The following is a 19,758-nucleotide window of genomic DNA, read 5'->3' as shown; positions in this document are numbered from 1 at the left end:
TGCCACTTGGAGTTATTTTCCTGACCACTAGAGGACAGTAAAACTAAGTACATTTTGGAGTGCACGCAGATAATTTGACATTTGATTTAGACATCTTACCATACTAACTACAAACTCACATGATCCTACACGCAATCCTACAATTTATTGAACAAACACGCTTAATAGGGTGACTGGTTGGTGCCTGTGAAATCAAAGATGTTGCTTGCACAATATCATTTATATGCTCCCTTGACGTGTATGATAGGCTACATGTAAAGGAGCACTAGGTTATTGTTCTGAATGAAGGTACTGTACTGAAGAAAGAAAGAAATTTGCAGGTAAGTACAAGCCCCAGCTAAATGGAGGGTATATCATCTTTTTACATTGACATTTTTACACCTTAGGCCAGTAGGGGCTTGTCTGTTCCCTAGGTTACATCATGTAAATCACTCGGGACTTTCACACTGTATTTCTTTTTTAGTAACAAAACAACCATTAGAATACAAAACATCAATATGTACATAAATTAGTAATAAAATATAATACAACTAGTTCATAGTTTTCTTCTCATTCTATTTTAATTATAGAAATTATTAAATTTGTTTCTTAAATCAAGAATAGAGAAAAGTTAAAAAAGACAATAGTAAATTACCATTATGCATAAATTATGATAGTATTTTAGAAAATTGACAAGTACACCTTAATACTGACAATCTTAATATTACAACACTGATAAACAGGACATTCAGATACTATGTATGCGTTAGTCTTATTTGATAAAACTTAATCAAGGTTATCTTCATTTAAGCCATGTGAGAACATTTTGTTAACATGTCAGTCTACCTTCAAATGTTTGGTCAGGCTACAGACATTCAAAAACATGTACATTTTAAGAAAACAGTTGAATATAACAGCTAATAGGTATCAGTACAATAACAGCAACCTGAAATCATTGATTCTTTTTCAGTAAAAAAGCACAGTTCTATTTTAGAGCAAGGCACAAAAACGACAAATGTCAAGTTCCAAGTTGCTATAGAAACACACATTTTCTTCTTCACCCAAAATCAGTAAAAATGTCCTCTGAGGATTTATTATAAAATCCCCACTGACGTAGACTATGGTAGGCCACTCAAATTGGCAAACTGTTCAGTCGAACACCAAAAACAGGAGATGCAAGTCAAGGTGTGCAGACTAAAGTCAATTTCCTTGTCATCATCACCCTTCCTGTTATGATTGTTTTAGGCACGGACTGAAGTAAAGGGTTAATACCACTATTAGGAACAGTCTACACAGACCGACAGATGGACGGATATACAGACAGGATCAAATGTGCTGCCTCTTCTCGTTGGTTACTGGGCCTGGACGAGGATGTCAGCCACACCATGCACCTGGGTGAGCTGTCTACAGTCCAGAGAGGCCACCAGCTTCCTAGGGCCAGGCTGGTTGGGGATGAAGTGCTCAGTCACCGTCACTGTGGCCAGGCCTCCCACATCACTGATGAGGGAGAGGGGTCAGAGATGAGTCACTTTTTTAAATTCACTTGTAAGGTAGTAAATTAGTAACGAGTAAGGTTAAAATATGCATTTGTAACATGTGGGTGAAGAAAAGAAACAAAAAGATTTAGCCAAAGAAAGAAAGATCAGGATGGAGAGATGGTAGGATAGTGCCATAGCTGACTCACCCCACGATGACCTCGTGGCCTTTCTGGAGGCCCAGCCCCTCCACGCGGAACACCACGCCCCTCAACGTACGAGGCAGCGGATTGGTGAATGTGATCTTGGCGGACATCGTCTTACCCACTGTGGCTTCTCCAATAGGCTGAGAGAACAAAGATAAGAGCCTGACTTTTACGACTTCTATGTCACATTTCGTGTGATTTGGCTGTGGTGCCAAACATCTGAAATGAACGACTGCTGTTGCATGAAATGGATATGTTTTAATAGGCATAGGAGAACATGATGCAGAAGTGCCCCCAATTCTTCCATATGCATGACATCGTACTATGTTTGATGTGGAATCCTACTGACTAGGCTATTGCTGATGCTAACTGACCTTGATTTCGAGGTCGGGGGTGCGGAGTCTGAAGCTGGTCTGTGTTGCCAGCACCTGCTGGGTCTCTGCGACCCGTCCAGACAAGGTCAGCATCAGGGCAGCCTGGTCGACTAGCTGGTCCTGGTAATGCTGGTAGGGCAACACCCAATCAATGCTCTGCTCTGTAAAGAGATGTGAAGGTTCAAAACACAGTCTACTGTGTCATGGTCATGATCATCATCATCATAACGGTCATCACCGTCGCTTACCTTCGTTCGGGTTAAGTTTCACGGCCAATTGATCCTTCTTCACGATTCCCTTCAGCACGCCGGTGTAGTACATGACTGCCACCTGGCTGTGGAGGGTGGTATTTCGTGTTTGAGAGCTCATGTTCTTCACCTTGATGATTAGCTTGGCGTCAGAGCCCATGCGTGGCCCCTCCCCCTCCATCTCCACTTCCACACTCACATCCTCCGCCCTCGGGGAGGAGTAGGTGTCAGGCTTGCTGCCGTAGCGACTGGCTGTCTCCACGGTGATTCGCTCCTCTTCAGAGTCTTCAGCGTGTTTGTACAGGTGTGTGATGTCGTAGCGTTCGTCGGAGCCCACAGCCTTGGTGCTGATGCAGTGGCCCACGGCTTTCTTCTCGCTGTGGATCTGGGTGAAGGTGCCATCTAAGTTCCTCTGCCAGTAGATCTTATCACTGTTCACCTGTCGAAGAGGCAGACACGCCCGCACACAAACACACACATTCCAACACAAACACACAGTCCAACACAAACACACACATTCCAACACAAACAAGATAAACAGGGTGAGGTTTGCGTAACAATGATTGCTGGAGCTGACATGAGGCTTAGTTGATCATAGATACCTATCCTTAACAGTTCAGAGAAAACATATTCAGTATGTGAGTAATTCCTGTGAGAACTGCAGGCACAGCCCTGTAAGCACCACGCCAAGTGAGCTGCAAAGAACTACAGACAATTCAAAACGGACCGGTCCTAGCTCCTACAGTAGAGACCCACGTCACTCACCTCAGCAAAGACGAAGGGTGTGTCGTGCTTGAGGTAGACCTGGCCGGTGCGGATGGCGGTGACAGAGGCGGGCCCACAGCGGAAGGTGCCCTGGCTGGTCTCCTGGGGGGTGGAGTCCACGGCCTGCCAGCCCCCCATTCCTGGGGGGAGGTCAGGTCTGGCCATCCAACAGTCATTCCACACATGGAAGTTCCTGTAGCAGACGGGGTGGGGAGGGGTGAATATGCTGCCTGGAGGAAGATTTGTGGGGAGGTAGATCTGGAGCTGGGTATTTAGAGCAAAGGGTTTGAATAGCAAACCAAAATATCCCAATATGTGGCCTAGACTGAAGACGAGATGCCTATTTCCACGTGCTCATAAGTTCATGGAGGTTTTTCTTGACGGGCAACCAGTTCTTGTCGAGGACAAGGAGAGGAGTGTTCTGATCGTGCTTTATGTTATATTAGTATCGTACCAGACAGAGTCAGAGTTGAGGAAGTCCAGTGACTCCATGTTCTCATCAAAGAAGATGTCTGTTGTGAGGGAAACGTCCGTGTCATGGGCTGACTGGAAGTTGGTCACACTGCGGGATGGGATGCCCAGACACCTGAGCACTGAGGCAGGAAGAGAGTGGGGTGAGAGGAGAGGAGGACAAATTGGTGATTTATTCATTCTTATCTCCAACCAATAGAAAGGAGTGAGAGGCCCTGTTGGGCCCAGTGTTGGCCAGAGGGACAGCGACATGTGTTTCTATCTGAGACTAAACTGTCAGGTATGTGAGGAATGCTGCCAGGGTATTCTGGAGAGATATGAGCTCTGAGGCTGTATAGGAGGTCCAGCAATGTGCTGGGGTCAGCCTGTGTGTGTGTGTGTGTGTGTGTGTGTGTGTGTGTGTGTGTGTGTGTGCGTGTGAGGGTTAGGGCTGTCCTGCATGAATTAAGTTGTTCTGTTCCACAAGACACAGCTAATAAGAAAAGCATAATGAGCTTATTGGATAGCACACACTCACTCTCAAGCATGGCACACACTCACAAGCACAACCAAACATGACACAATCACACACACACGGAAAACGCATGACACACCAATCCAGAGAGACTTTCCCACACCTTCATACTCCCAAAACAGGCCCACCTTAAACAACTTCCACAGCATTACGGTAATACAGACACACATACCTGTGGTTGTGACTCCAGAGAAGACCCAGCACTGGCCGTATTTGACTGGATTTCCCCCCTCCTTGTGGTACTGCTTCAGGATGTCCACACTCCCACTCCAGGCAGTGGGGGAAACTCCGTTAACATAGTTCCCTGACCAGTTCCCCTCCAGAACCCCAAAGTCATCCTGGGCGTTGATCTGCAGAACAGAAGAAACCAGAGATAACACCAGCCTAGGATTCTAAACACAGCTTGGGCCTATCCTTCCTTTGTTTGAAGTCCTGTAATCACATCCACTCACAGCATGGTCTGAATGACAACATGAAAGACTGGAAAGGTCCATGGAAACAGGGTCAAAAAGACCAGCAAGAGGAGCATGAGGACTGACCAGGGCAGATATGACCCGGACCACGTTGACTGGATCTGCTTTGCCAGAGGGGGCCATGCCGCTCTTCTCCAGGATAAAGAGACAGGCCTCCAGGATTCCTTCTTGACTCTGAGCCACATACAGAGAGAGTTCCAGATGAGGTCACCACAATGCTCCTGGGGCTTCACCCTCATTTGATACCATCTGATATCTGCTTTCTTTCTCTCTCACTTTCTCTCTCTCTTTCTTGGTGTGAGGTGGCGTACCTGTCCAAAGTTCCATGTGCGAGCGCCTATCTGGTTCTCAGTGCCGTAGTAGATCCTTCCTGTGTCATTGAGCACATACTCCTTCCTCTCCGCCTCGTCATCCATGAACACGGTGTCATCTGGAAGGACACAAATAATGAGCTACATGTACCTGAAAGCATACATACTTACTGAACATGAGCAGGCTGATATGCTCAGATGCTTTTACCTTACCCAATACATCATCAAGCTGACTCAAGCTGGATTCATTCTCATTGCAGTCACAGTTGCACTTTCCATGAAACTTATTGTGAAACCATGCTTCCTTTTAAACAACGTATGTTAAAGGGCAGGAATGTCTTAAGCAACACAATTCCCGGAATGTACAGTCAGAGCACACACAGGCTCATTTAGAGGAAATGTGTGACATCGTCATAGCAAGCCAATCTCAGCAAGGGGTGGGAATACTCAGACACTGTTTCTGGTTTTTGTCTGACTGTATATTCTTACGGACACGTATGATTATCAGTGAAACACTGTGAGACAGAGGCCAGCCATAGGAGGGAGTGGCGATGGGAGAAAGGGGAAGAAGGGGAGATGTGGAGAAGGGAGGGGGATAGAGGTCAAGGGATATACTGGTAAGGAGTGGTTGTGATGGGAAGGGGAGAAAGTGGAAGGAAGAGGGACGTGAAGAATGCACAGAGGAAGGAAGGAGGGAGAGAAAAAAAGAGAGAGGGAAAGTTATGGTTAGAACATGAAGGGAGGGGTTAAAACATGGAGAGAGGAGGGTGTGTAGAGTTTTCATAGGAAACAGGGACGAGAATTAAAGTTTCTGACAGGATTCGGCAGCTGAGATAGCTGGCTGGGTCTACATTCTGACGAAACGTCTCTGGCATGCGGGGAAAGAGAGGGCCAAAATCAGAGGAAAGGAGGAAGAGACAGAGGAAGGAGTCGGCGGGGTATATAAAGAAAGGGAGATAAAGAGAGAGGAGGAGAACATTGCCACCAGCTGCAGGATTACAGTCATACAGCCCTAAGGCGGTTTGTACAGTAATTGTGGATTTCTTACTTTTATGAGAAGGAAGGAAAGATTGCAAGAGGGAAGGAGAGATTTGACTTGCTGCCAATACAACACACAATCAAGAACAGACTGTACTGCAGCAACATGTACCCTATCAAACCAACCTTCCCTGCAGTCCTCCATCGTAAGCATGTTTGAATCAATACAATGAAAGAATTGTTTTATTTATCAATCCCTGTCAATCCAAACATTCACCTAGAACACTTGAGAGTTGAGACACACAGACACACAAGCATCCCAACTAAATAGTTAGTACCACACTAACTAAAGAGTAACACTACTGTTGTGCAGTCAGAGAACCAAACCCTCTGGCCAGACAGGGTCAGGTTGTGACTATCTGACAGACAGCCACACATTACTGGGCAGTGAACGTGGCTTTGCCACCTATGTGCAAAGCTACTCTTGCAGCTATATGAGCAAGCACCAGGCTAAATAAAGTCACATATGCAGAGTCCCAGGCTCTGGCAGATTGATCCTGTGCGTATTTATTATTATTTTACTACAATACGTTGGTGGAATGTTGTTAGAGGACAGTACATTCAATCAGTGGTTCACAACCCTGGTCCTCAGGGCACCCCTGTCCTGCATGTTTTCGATGTTTCCCTGCTCCAACACATCTGATTCAAATGCATGGGTCGTTATCCAGCTCTGCAGAAGCCTGCTTATGACCATTCATTTGAATCAGGTGTGTTGGAGCAGGGAAACATCTAAACCATGCAGGACAGGGGTGTCCTGAGGACCAGGGTTGGGAACCACAGCATTAGATAACAATTCATACCACATGTTTGTTTATGTTTATGTGTCAGTCTGTGTGTATCTGTGCGTGCAAATGTACTTGTGTGCAATGTGCATCTGTCTGCCTGACTCTCTACCTTCCCTCCGTGCCTTTCCATCCTCCCTCCATCCTTCTCCACCTTCCTCCCATCCCTCTACCCTCCCTCCATCCTTCTCCACCTTCCTCCCATCCCTCCACCCTCCCTCCATCCTTCTCCACTTTCCTCCCATCCCTCCACCCTCCCTCCATCCTTCTCCACCTTCCTCCTATCCCTCCACCCTTCCTCCATCCTTCTCCACCTTCCTCCCATCCCTCCACCCTCCCTCCATCCTTCTCCACCTTCCTCCCATCCCTCCACCCTCCCTCCATGCTCACCTTCACACCAGGGATTGAACAGCATGACGATCTGCTTGTTGGAGTTGTGGGTGGTGGCCCCCTCTTCATTCTTCATGCTTGTTGTCACGGCGAGCCCATAAAGGCCAATCACAGCCTTTGGTGATGAGTTGACGGACAGCTTAACCCTGTTCCCATTCTGCTCCACAATCTTGGCCTCCCAACAGTCATCCTGCAGCTCTTCCACCAATGGGATGATGACGTGGGTGCCCTTGGATACCAGGGGGAGGGGCCCTGTGGGAGAACAGTTGCAAGAACTTTGACAAACGTAACGCTATACACATTAGTTACATTAACTGTAAATGCACTACTATTTACTGGGACAGTGCATTATGATCCAGGATAGTTACTTACGTATGTTACTCTTTGAAGCACAGTTGACAGTTCAGTAGTGTTATGGTTTCTTTATCAAAGTCAAACAACAATAATGTGGATTATCTGATTGACACTGTGCCATGCCATTCTATCCTGGGATTTTACACATCCAAACACAGAGTAAAAACAGTGCAGGCTGCTTGTAAGGTGGTGAAGATGGTTTTGAAGCACAGAGATTTAACAGATACACTTGGCTCACATGCATACACACAAGTACACGCTAGTCCCAGGTTCCATTCTTCAAATAGCCATGTGAATGACTATTTATACAGAGTGAATGAGTGTGTGTGTGTTCGTTCCAGCTTGCGTGTGTGTGTGGTAGGTGGGGGTCGGGGCATGAATGTGAGGGCGTAAACATTGTGTGAGTGTGTTTGTGTGTATTAGTGTATCAATGCATGTCTGGGTATATGTGTGAGTTCACTTCAACACAACTGTAGTATTCCAACAGACTGGTCCTAGGTAGATAGAATAACAGCCAACTGATAAACTACTGTGGGAGACATTGCATGAGGTAAACCACGTTAGTCATACATTTATAATTTATAGTCTGCTGCCACAGAATGTGACAGATCCACCACTAAGGGTAAACCACAAATCCCTCCTATTCTTTCTAGTCCATTTAGAAGAATGTGCTCTCAGTAAACATAGAAGAGATGATAGACTATAAAATACAAATGACAATCTTTTATTTATTTACATATACCATGGCTCTGGAGAGTATTCGTGTGTATAACCATGTCTATGACAGGCATCAAAAAATGACAGATTTAAATAAGATATCAATCAGATCTTTTTATGAAATATTGTTGATAATGTGAATACCATACTGTAGATCTTGTAAAATCAAATTAAATAAAGCTTTGTAAGATATCCTTTAGGCACACCGTTTTGTAAATATCATCTTATGCTCAACAAAAGAGTTTCTACTGATTTTGTTCTGGGCTGCAGGGTTTTAGAGATCTCCCTTTAGAGGCCCCATCTACCATGAGCTAAGAGAAGAGTAGAGTTTATCAAGATAGCATTGTTTCATCTGACCTTAAGTCAATTCCACCCCCCTTTCCCTGCCAATCCCACCCCTTGCTGAACTGCACATAGTACAGTAGCCTCCATCTGAAGCTACACTCTATATTCCCTTTCCTGACCGTCACAGGTTATGCTAATATGAGTAGGCAGATTCCGAAATCTGGGAGGATTTATCGTTATATTCTTGAAAGGACTAAAGGAGAACTGCAAAAGGAAATTAAATGAATATGATACAGATGGGAGTCTATCCCCAGTTGAGTAAATTCTAGACCATAACTATGGTACTGGGTATCCCACAGATATATTCTAGAACTGTTATCCTCTAGAACTGAGTCCATGTCTGCTTTCTCACCAGTTCCTTCTCCTCCTTCAGACCCTTAATTTCTCAAGGAAGAGGGGTACACAATAACAACTTTGTCTGTGTGTGGCATAGTAACACTGAAGGCCTGAATGTCTGGAGTCATAAATATCCTTAATGGGCTCTGCTGGTCTCTTCCACTGTGGAGCTAATTAATCCTGGTGGTACAGGGAAAACCTGTCTCCTGTAACAAAGGACCTCACCTTCCTCCCCTCACTGTCAGAGTGTCTGGGGTGAGGCTGGATATGTGCGTGTGTAGGGTGTGTGTGCGCACTCCCTCCAAATATGTTAGATATGTTCATGATCCCCCTGTTTCACAGCTGCTTGTGTTCCCTCCCTTCACCAGGAGAGTATGGGACAGCAGCTGGCGGTTGTATGCCTGTTACGGTACTCAACAGAGGAGGGGAAAGGATCTCAAGGATCAGGATCCAACTATGCAGTACCCGACACAACACAACAAATACCTACTGTTTCAACCTAAACTGACCATCTCCCCAGACCCTAACCCTCCACACACACACACACACACACATACAGATGTCTCACCAGTTCTGAGATCCAGGTGAAGCTTGTCTGTGTTGTGGTTGAAGGGTCGGTTGAGGTCCAGCTCCATCTGGAAGGTCTGGCCACGGCGGATGATCAGATCACTGCTGTGGAACAGGTCAGTGTGATGCTCACGACGGTTTGGACCAGTCTTGGTGCTCAGGAGGTCCACTGAGCGGACAGAAAACTTCAACTCTGAGAGAGAGACAGAAAGAGAGACAGAGACAGAGACCGAGAGGGAGAGAGAGAGAGAGACAGAGAGAGAGAGAGAGAGAGAGAGAGTCAGTCGATATAGGGCAAATTATTCTCCTTCGTAAATTGGTGCTTTCTCAAAAGCAAAAGAAGGAGCCTACTTACCGCCCAGTTCATTGTCTCCAGCGTGGGGCTGGGGGGGATCCGGGGTCGGAAGGGGGGGCTTCTCACCATCAACCGTCACCACTGTGTCTGTGGTGTCATCAGAGGTCTGTCGTCGGCAACAGCACGGGCACATCTTATGGAACCACCTGCTACAGGCCCCCTCATCTTCGTTCTTAGACTCGGCGTCCTTGTCCAGGGCAGGATCACTCACGCTGGGGGCAACGCCATGGAAACGCCCCACATCCGAACCATCTCTAGCTGTCAACCGTTCGCCTGGCATTCTGAAAGAAAGGAATGAATGGAGAGAGAGAGAGAGAGAGAGAGAGAGAGAGAGAGAGAGAGAGAGAGAGAGAGAGAGAGAGAGAGAGAGAGAGAGAGAGAGAGAGAGAGAGAGAGAGAGAGAAAGAGAAAGAGAGAGGCAGACAGTCAGTTGATGAGTTGCTAAACTATGTAACAAAATATGAGCATTATTATGTGCACAATGGCCCGTGTTTGCAATTTGACCAGACAGCAACTTTTCTTCGAGAAGATGGTAACAGAATTCCACATTCTCAATTCCACATTTGTCTACTACTCAATAGTCACTGTGTTTTCTTCATTCTCCCCCCTCATTTCCTTCCTAGGTCCCTGAGACCAGCATCCACATTGTCTCATGTTTTCTTAAAAATGTTTCCCACAATTACTGCATTCCCCAAGTGCTCTTTCCACAACCATGTGCTTCTCCAAAAGCATGCTGGGAGCGTTAAACTTTCGTCCCCAACAACCAAACTGCAGTAGACCCTATCACACACCCCTCCCTGCTCATGCTGCAGTCTGGACCTCATCATCTCCACCCACCCCAGCTGCCTAGGTTTCTGTGTGTGTAAGTGTGTAAGTGTGTGTGTGTGTGTGTGCGCATTCTGTAGGACCTTTGGAGCACCCTGGATTCCTGCTCTCTAAACATATATGTGGGTTCAGGGTCAAATGTCAAAAGAGGCCAGGGCTCCGGAGGCATAGTAAGGGAGGTGCTGAACCCCCACCTGGGTCTTCATCTGTACTGGCTTCCTCAGTCTCTAACGATAAAACCGATCCAAAATGATTACATAAATGATGACAATTATTAATAATTAAAGGAGCAGTTAGTGCTTTTTCTTCTTTGGTAATCACTTCATGTTGTGAAACTGCAGTAATAAACGTAACCAAGGAGGAAAGTACTGGTGTAAACATTCTTTACACTCAAGGGTAGGGTATAGCTTCATGAAGTTATCCAGCTGATACTGAGTGAACTGAACAATGTGTATGTGTGTGTGTGTGTGTGTGTATGTGTGTGTTCTTGTCTTCAAAACCTAGCTCATCAGACGCCCTTTCCTGGACTTTCTCACATCTAGTAGATCCTCAAAACCACAGCCCACTTCTCTTTTTCTCATTCTCTATTTTATGAAATGCTCCCAACTCTGTAGGTGTATCCAGCCTTAAAAAATGACACACGTTAACATCCTAGCAAAATGTTTTGTCATTATGACATAAGAACAACATTTAGGGATTAAACATGTCTTGTATCCTACCCGTTTTCCCTTCACTATGTTGTAAATGTTGCTAAACCTTGACATATGGTTTTAAGCCTTCTGTTACCTCACACACTTATCAAGGAGTGCTCTTCCAAATCACTTCCCCATCTCCCCATTCTCTCTGTCACAGTATTCCTTCTCTTCACTCATGTCTCTTCCCAATCAGCTAATATTACAGTCTTCCCTCCCCTCCCATACACTCTCTTCCACTACAAGGGAGTTTCTTGGCAACTTTGCTAACGTATCTGGAATGCAAACTTGACAGTAAGATAAAGAACTGAGATGGAATTCAGTTTACTTTCCCAGTAAAAACACTCGTACTTCTAATAGTATGTCTGGTCTAGGTTTGGTCACATAAAACACCCATATAGCAAAATCCTGAAAATAATTTCCAGATGTGCAAGACGTCAGTACCTTTATTTAATGACATTTGTGTAGTTAACACAAGGATTGTATAAGCAAGAGAAGAGAAGAGGATACTAGCAGGAGAATTAGAGAGTGACATAAAAACTTTGCGAAAGAAATTTGCGCTGTGATAAGCAGCTCATATCGTCACGTAGGTTGTTTAAGGTAATAGCTTATGTGTTCAATTTTGAGAACCCCTAATTGAGCCTGGTAGCCTAACATTCGTCCACACACACACACACACGCACGCACGCACACACACACACACACACACACACACACACACACACACACACACACAAACACACCAGACACTTATTTTTGATACAAGCCGTGGCTGTTAATGTTATAACATTATTGGCTATGTATTTACTTTGTCAAATCTATTTAATCAACGATTAATGCAACAATTGTAGCCTCTGTGTCATTTTACACCTACGGTGATTTCACACTAACTAAATGTTTTTACAACTTCGGCGTTTTCACACTAACAAAACATCAAGGCGTTGAAACATTTGGTTGTTGTACACTATATATTAACTAAGAAATCAATGGTCCTTACCTGTTATTGTGCGTCTCTCGCTTTGGGTCACTTACGACTTGAAAACTTGAGGAACACTTATGAAGGATTCAGAGACTGTTGACGTTAGCCTACTATGTAGTTTAAACTGTGTGTGAAATTGTCTCAATGCACGCACCTTTTTGGATGAGGTTTTATATTAGGTTGAGCAATGCAGCCTGTACTTGACACGCCCTCTCTCTCCGTCCAGTCCCTCAGTTTTTAAATACACTCCAGAAGACCGTCCATAATAGCGCATGCGTGCTTTTAGGCGATTCGCGTGAGTTCAGCATGACAGAATTGTCCAACCTCCCGCATGTTATCTGAGGCATAACACCAAGCAAGTTTGGAAAGAAAGAGAGGGATATCTAGAGAAAGAGAGAGAGAGAGAGAGAGAGAGAGAGAGAGGGGGGGGGGGGTGATACTAATACAGAACGAGTGACCACACCCTTGAAATCAAAAAAGGAAGACATAAAAAGACATGGTTACCTAAAGAGTACCGAATCTGTGGGCACTGTACATCAGGGGAAATTGAAACAGAAAAACATTTCCTACTTAAATGTAGGTATGGAAGTATAAGAGATCAATACTGGAAAAATGTAACCAGTTAATTGAAAACTACACAGAACTTGAAATAAATGAGAAAACAAGGATATATCTGGGCGAAGGGGCCTACTGCAAGCCTTGCCGCTAGATATGTATCTATATGTCACAACTTGAGGGACAATGAATCAACCTTGTATGACTGTTAAAACCTTTCTATATCTTACTGTAACATACATTTATCTGTTACTTTTCTACAGTCCCCAACTTACTATGTTACTGTTATTTTGCCATATTATTATTGTTAGACTCCTTGTAAAATGTTATGATATATGTTAAAATATTAAATATGGACTGCTTTAGCAATACTGCTCAACCCGAACTGCCAATAAAGCATTCTGAACTGAACTGAACTGAGAGAGAGAGAGACAGAGAGAGAGAGAAAGAGAGAAAGAGAGAGAGAGAGAGAGAGAGAGAGAGAGAGAGAGAGAGAGAGAGAGAGAGAGTGAATGGAAGGAAGGAAGGGTGGGGTGTTTTGAGAGGGGTGACCTTGTGTTCACCCTTCATCCTAGATAACCACCAAACCATCGCCACACATGACATTGCACCCTGTTGCATTCTAAGAGGGTAAGTTAGTAACTTCCCTAAAAAAGTTTGGATCTCTTTGACTACACCCACTTGGTTGTATCACACTGAAGGGGCAGCAAGGAGAGTGGGCACAGTTCCTCTTTCATAGCCTCACGTGGAGGGCCAGTCATAATGAACATAATGGTTAAGTGAATGGAGAACAATACGTTCTAACAAATATGTGTTAAACATTTTAGATACCATAGATACCACATGGTGTATGGTATATGAAGCATTCTGAACAAGATGTACAAACTTGTCAGTGGCCAGAGTATTGTGTCATGAATGCTTCTGAATAAAAGACTCCTGATGACATGATTGTTTATATCATGTTTCCTAGGCAGCTAGTCTATAAAAAAGGAAAGCATGACTGGGAAGGCCTGGGGTTTGCAGCATCCTTCGGCATACCAAACAGACGTCAGATCACACCTTGTCTAAACCTGTCCTGGCATTAACTGTAGCCACATTCAGGTTGAACTGTTATTAGTATGGGTGTGATCTGAGTTTCACTGGAAGAGAGGCGTCTTTGCAGAAAGACATCAAGCCTCTATTGAATGCGTTGTCATGTTTTTATCCACCCTGTCCAGACCCACAGCTGTGGTAAGCAGAAGAGCAAGTGTCACCTGTCTGTTAGTAGGCTAAGTGAGTTATTCTGACTTCTACAAAAACCGATGGGGATTACTGGCAGAGATATTAGCATATATGAGTAAATGTTCATTTAACCTTTCCTGTGTTTGAAGAAAAAATATTTCTCTCCGGATCAGGGGGGAATACATTTGATTACTTACCCGTAGGCCACCTTTACACTTCTCATCATACACCATCGTGCAAATCATTGTAGCTCAAGCCACTGGAAGCTTTTTGGTTTTAAATTATACGGAGGAGTGCATAAAAAAGGAGTAAAGTCACATGTGAGAGACTCAGCTAGAAATAACCATAACTCCACTGAAAACATCTGTCACAACTGGAGTAAGTGGGTGAGAGATGATAAGAGGCAGAAAAAAGACCATGGATTTTTTGGGGGAAATACGGCCATTTTATCAGTAGTAGACATTGAATGAACAGGACTTTTGAAATTGTGAACCACTATTAAAAAGAAAAGTAGCCTATTGTTCTATTTTAAGGTGTGAATAACTACCCGGAAGGGTGTGGAGAGTTACTCATTTGCCAGACAAAGGTAATTGCAAAATGTACATGATGGGATACAATGACATAATGAATGTCTGTGTGTGAGTCACGGGGAGATGTTTAGTGCGAACTATTTTGTTGCAAGATTTTGCCTAAACGCCCTCTTTGAAACGCCCATATTCGCCCACACTTCCTGTGACGACATATTCGACTGTGCTGAATACGACACTTTGACGTCATTATTCTGCGACACAACACACCGTCTCCCTTGAAATTAACATGTGAGTTGAGCTAACACGGCTTGAGTGTAGCAAATTACGAGACAGTATAAACAGAATAATTTGATATTGTACACATTCATGTACAAGTTGGTGTACAACTGACATAGTGGAAAGCTAGTATGTTATTATCGACATTAAACTAACGCTTCCTTGCTAAACTTATCTTTGGCTTACTTATCAACCTAAACTCGCTAGCTTGTAGCTAAAGGAATTCAACAAAAGATGTCCATGAAAAATCGTTAGTTTCAAATTACGGGGGACAAATCCTAAATTTGCATGGAGAGATAGCATTGTTCCCTGCTTTTGGAAACTACGTTAGTTTTGATTGCAATTAACCAACAGTAAACAGTAAAAGTGACCAATGTTGGAAAAGATGGAAGAAAATGAGCCACGGAAAGAGGGAGGAAAGAAGAGAAAGCACCCGAAAGGAGAAGAAGGGGATAGAAAGAGAAGAGGAGGTTGCGATGGAGGTGGTGATGGAGATGCAAGGAAGCGGTTGGATCCTCTTAGTGTGGGCTACTTTCGTAGAGTTGGAGAGAGGCTCACAGAAGGGTTCGCAGAGAACGAGGAAAAAGGTGAGCTGTCTGTGGACGTGTGGATGATGGGGACAAAGTTATTAGTCTCATTAAAACCATAGGCATTGTACATTATATGAAGCTATGTAAACATTTGGAAGTATGTGGACTCACTTCACTATTCGTTCTCCTCTTTGCAGTAATGTTTGTTGAGAACGTACTGACAGAGGTGAAAGGGAAAGCTGCTGTAGTTGCTATGGATGTGACGGGAAGCGTCACTCTCCAACGGCTTCTTCCATTGGCCACTTCTCGCCAGGTTGGAGAGGTGCTGGCTGAACTGGGCGGAGAATCCGGGTCAGAGTTCAAGACTGTGTCATGTGACAAATGTGGTGGTCACGTTGTGGAGAGTGCGCTCAGACAGATGCCCAGGTGTACCGGTGAGTCTGGTGTGTAATAGACATAGCTTTAGTTTCTAGTGGTTTCTCAACAGTGTTATATATTTTCCCTGAGATTTCTTCCTATCGCTTGTAAGGGGGGGGATATGAATAGATAAAATGTTGCATTTAGTTACATGCATTTTTTGAGACATTGTTAATGACTTATAACTAATAATAAGCAGAACTCGGCCCACCTCAGAAGGACCAGACATCAACCACAGAGGAAGAAGATGAGGGGGGTTGTGGGATGCTGGAGGCACAGGTACTCTCTCTGAGTCGTATGGTGACAGAGAACAGTGCAGAGTTCATCAAAGACATGTATGGGTCACACGTTGCTCGCACACTCATACACGTGCTGGGAGGCTGCCTTGGTCCAGACCGTACTGAAACCCGCCCAGGTACGGAATCACACGCACACTCAGGAAAACGCTTACACACTTACAACTGTTACCTTCAAATTCCTTCTTATGTGGGATTTTGTTTGTGTTTCAGGTGCGAAGGAAAGGAATTCCGTTGTTCAACTGACAGACTTTGAGGCTCCCTCTTCATTTTGGTGGGAGTTGAAAAGTTTGTCGTCCTCATTGATGAACAATGTCAAATGTGAGACGCTTACTTTCATTGTACTGAACCTTTATTTTTACACACTTTGAGGCAGAGTGTAGTCAGATAGAAAACAGCTTTTTACAATGTTGTTCTGCATGTTCTGAATAAGAATGTCGTTTTACATCTTTTACAGTGAGTGTGACCGATGCTGTGGCCAGTGCAGTGTTCCAGACCCTGTTGACTGTGTGCCACCGAAAACGTCCAATACTTTGCAAGCAGCTCCTGAAAGGCATTGTGGGATACTTGACGTCCCTCAGTTCCGCTCCTGGAGTTAGGTCAGAGGCAGTTACACTTGAAGTTGTGGACTGCACGTGTTGAACATAAGTAGCATTCAATTTCTCTATTCATAAACCCAGCACAATGAAAGACGATGTTTAATGTTTGTATTCACCTCCGTCTTTCTGTATTAGTCCTCTCTTGGTCTTTATGAAGGACCACGCCTCTAGTCGCCTCCTAGAGACAGTCATCCAGCTATCCCACAAGGCCCTGCTCCGTGACCTCTACAAGAACCACTTCAAGGGTCAGCTGGTCACCCTAGCGATACACCCAATCGCCAACTTCCCAATACAGAGATTCACTGCGGCCTCAACCAAACACAAAATGGTGTGGTGTATGTCTGTCAACCCTCCTTGTTGTGATGGATATCGATCAGTCTGTATACCAAAGCAAATGTTGCTACACATTTATAATGGCAAATGCTTAAAGATGAGCCCTAAACTGGCGCTCTCCCCTCAGTTCCTGAAGGTGTTTGATGAGCTCATGGAGGGTATGGAGGCAGTCCTGGCCGCAGGTCACATGGGGGTCATAGTGCAGCTGACTGAGAGCTGTGTAGAGAGAGAGGAGAAACAGGCGCAGATGATGCGCTGCCTGCTCACAGTAAGTGGCAAGACCAAGTGGGGCTTTCAACAACGTGTCCAACTGTCTTACATCTTAGGAATATTTATTCTATCTAAATATTGAATATCATTGTTGAGATAAATAAGACTAAAGTCCCTGCAAGTACTATAAATGAAGTTATCCATAGCGTTGGCTTAACTTTTACAGATTGTTTAAGTGTAATCAAGATGCGTTTGCCTTCTCCACATGTAATATAGTAAAATCACCAGCTGTGAGCAGTCATCATTTTACTCTCTCTTATGTATTTTCTTACCTACCAGGCCTTCCACTGTACAGAACCTGCTTCCCGACAAACTAGCTGCCTCCCCCTCTTCATGTCTCTGCTGACCTACGAGGTGTACTACCACTCTGAGACAGCAGGGGGCGGGATAGACACAGAGGTACTATTAGATCCCTTTTAGAGACGTGCATATTCTCAATGATGGAGAAAGAAGACATTAACCTGAAGCATTAAATTCGCCCCTCTGAACAAAAATGTTATTGCCCATATTGATGTAACTGCATGCATGTTCCTTCTTAAAACACGCCACACCAATATGTTATTTTGGTATTATGTGTATTGTTGTTAATGTTTTGAACATATCAATACTGAATCCAACATATCCTTCTGTTATGTGTCTTCTCTAGCGCCCTTTATCCTCTATATGCTACCATGGCTCCCTTCTCGTCCAGTCTCTGGCTAAATTCAAAGACCGCTCCCTGCTCCTCGGCAGTTTGCGGTCCCTGACCCCGGCTGACCTCCTGATTCTTGGAACCAACCAGTTTGGCAGCCATGTCCTCCAGGTCCTCATAACCACGTCTAGTGATAAGGGGAGGGGAAAGATACTGAGGAGATTGGAGGTATGAAGGTTGACAACTGTATATCCTCTTTAGAGTAGCTCTCAATGATCATTTGAACTGTGTTTTGTTCCTGTCACATAGTGGTCCATGTCTCGTATACCTGGTTATTTGCTTGTACTACATATGGATTTTTTCTCTACCATGTCCCAGGGCCAGTTTGTGCAGCTGGCTTGCTCCAGGTTAGGCAGCAGGGTCTTAGAAGCTGTATGGAACAGCTCCAGTGTCAGTCAGAGACAGAGCATCGCACAGGAACTAGGTAAGACCGCATTACCCAATCAGAGCGTTTTACCTTTTCACATACGCTGGGTCACTTGATTGTTAAAGCTGGTTTGTCACTGTGTCTAACCTTTGTTGTTTTTGTTTTTCTTTGTGCAATTCCTCTCTTTGTCGTTTCTCTCTCATTCAGTACCCTCTGAGACCAGGCTACGGTCTGACCAGTTTGCAAGACATGTTTGGGCCAAGTTTTCCCTGACATCCTTTATTAGGAGGCACAAGCAGTGGCAGGAAGGACAAACTGGCGAGTCAAAGAAGAGGAAACTTTTTAGCGACATTCTGGATTGATGCAGTTGCTTTTAAGGGACCAAATGACAAAATGTGACTATATGATTAACAGGGCTTATATCTAACATCATAAAAAGTTCCACAATTACATTTCATGTCAATTTGATTTTAATGCGATTGACACAAAATACTGTTTGTGTAAAAAACATGAATCCCCACAAGATGGCAGTGTAATGACAAAGAATAAAACAATGACGTCTTCTCAATTTACAGCAGTTTAAGTCAGTTATTGCAATACTGCCTCTATGAAAGCAGCAAACACATACCAACAGATGGGCAACATTCTGTTTATGGTAAAACATCCTCTGATGTATTGAGCCGGTGTTTCAGTGGTTGATGGTTATGAATATAGATTACAGAAATGTATTTACAGTGCTGTGTTAGTGGTCGATAGTTTGTTTTCAATCATGACAAATGTGCATCATGCATGCATCCTCACCTAAAAGCTTGTTTGTGTACATTCATAACAGTCATAAGTGACTCAGGCCCTTTTCATTTCCAGATCTGAAACATTATCCATCCATGTTTTATCTGGTTACATAATGGGGCCTGTGTGGATGGAATGAGTTCATTTGATTAGTTAATCAGTTTGCACCGTTTATCCCACCGTAAGTTACATTTAGCCCAAGTTTGGATCAATAATATAGCTATTCCGGAGCGTACTAATCACACTTGGGATTTTCTTCTTGCCACTTGACTGGCTTCACATTAAGGGGATTTAGTGGTCATTTTAGTGGGCTTTCAGATCACATTAAGGTTGATTTCCCTCTCCCCCTACACACATTATACTCCTTGATTCCAATCCATTATTTTGGGTGTTTAGAAAACAATTCATACACCCACCTCAGCTACACAAACACGTTTCTAAATAATTTTTGAATACCATTAGCCATTTTTGGCACGTATCACTCTTCATCTCAGTCCTGCTCTGTCTGCCTGATCCTTGGAGGCTTTTATTGTTGTTTATCGGTGTGCATTTCTAATGTGCTTAATGCACCTAGGGAACTGCCTCAGAACAGTGACCTTTGGGGTACAACGAGACGTTTCTCCATGATGCTACATCACATAGAATCCCCGGGGAGTCGCCTGCTTTACACCATGCCACTCAATGTCTC

The 19,758-nt window shown here is 44.2% G+C and overlaps 2 protein-coding genes across 2 annotated transcripts; one reads left to right on the top strand and one right to left on the bottom strand.

Moving 5' to 3' along the window:
• Positions 1-126: 126 nt before the first annotated feature.
• On the bottom strand, positions 127-12,392 carry tgm1l1 (transglutaminase 1 like 1). Its single transcript, XM_084706623.1, has 13 exons — positions 12,215-12,392; positions 9,701-9,981; positions 9,347-9,538; positions 7,027-7,278; positions 4,817-4,935; positions 4,572-4,679; positions 4,205-4,382; positions 3,502-3,640; positions 3,048-3,240; positions 2,283-2,721; positions 2,035-2,195; positions 1,664-1,800; positions 127-1,476 (listed from the first exon to the last, which is right to left on the bottom strand). The coding sequence occupies exons 2-13, from the start codon at positions 9,978-9,980 to the stop codon at positions 1,332-1,334; spliced, it is 2,343 nt and encodes a 780-aa protein (XP_084562749.1). The 5' UTR covers position 9,981; positions 12,215-12,392; the 3' UTR covers positions 127-1,331.
• Positions 12,393-14,751: 2,359 nt separating this feature from the next.
• On the top strand, positions 14,752-18,853 carry nop9 (NOP9 nucleolar protein). Its single transcript, XM_084706536.1, has 11 exons — positions 14,752-15,365; positions 15,506-15,742; positions 15,925-16,140; positions 16,235-16,342; positions 16,479-16,620; positions 16,756-16,948; positions 17,081-17,221; positions 17,503-17,622; positions 17,870-18,082; positions 18,233-18,338; positions 18,489-18,853. Exons 1-11 carry the CDS (start codon positions 15,152-15,154, stop codon positions 18,641-18,643), a joined length of 1,845 nt encoding a protein of 614 aa, XP_084562662.1. The 5' UTR covers positions 14,752-15,151; the 3' UTR covers positions 18,644-18,853.
• The last annotated feature ends 905 nt before the right edge of the window (positions 18,854-19,758 follow it).

Source organism: Hypomesus nipponensis, chromosome 10, assembly GCF_054491055.1.
Source record: "Hypomesus nipponensis isolate SF chromosome 10, ASM5449105v1, whole genome shotgun sequence".
NCBI classification, from domain to species: Eukaryota; Metazoa; Chordata; class Actinopteri; order Osmeriformes; family Osmeridae; genus Hypomesus; species Hypomesus nipponensis.
The sequence above is the reverse complement of the archived record's forward strand: the minus strand, read 5'-3'. Positions and strand labels throughout refer to the sequence as shown.

Bases quoted from the DNA above. Each gene is read 5' to 3' on its own strand.
- nop9 (XM_084706536.1), top strand. From the start codon at position 15,152: ATGTTGGAAAAGATGGAAGAAAATGAGCCACGGAAAGAGGGAGGAAAG. The intron at 15,743-15,924 runs GTGAGTCTGGTG...AATAATAAGCAG, and splicing joins ACAGATGCCCAGGTGTACCG to AACTCGGCCCACCTCAGAAG. The intron at 17,222-17,502 runs GTAAGTGGCAAG...CTTACCTACCAG, and splicing joins TGATGCGCTGCCTGCTCACA to GCCTTCCACTGTACAGAACC.
- tgm1l1 (XM_084706623.1), bottom strand. From the start codon at position 9,980: ATGCCAGGCGAACGGTTGACAGCTAGAGATGGTTCGGATGTGGGGCGT. The intron at 4,936-7,026 runs GTGAGCATGGAG...GTGTCCTTCCAG, and splicing joins GTTCAATCCCTGGTGTGAAG to ATGACACCGTGTTCATGGAT. The intron at 1,801-2,034 runs GTCAGTTAGCAT...TTGTTCTCTCAG, and splicing joins CCCCCGACCTCGAAATCAAG to CCTATTGGAGAAGCCACAGT.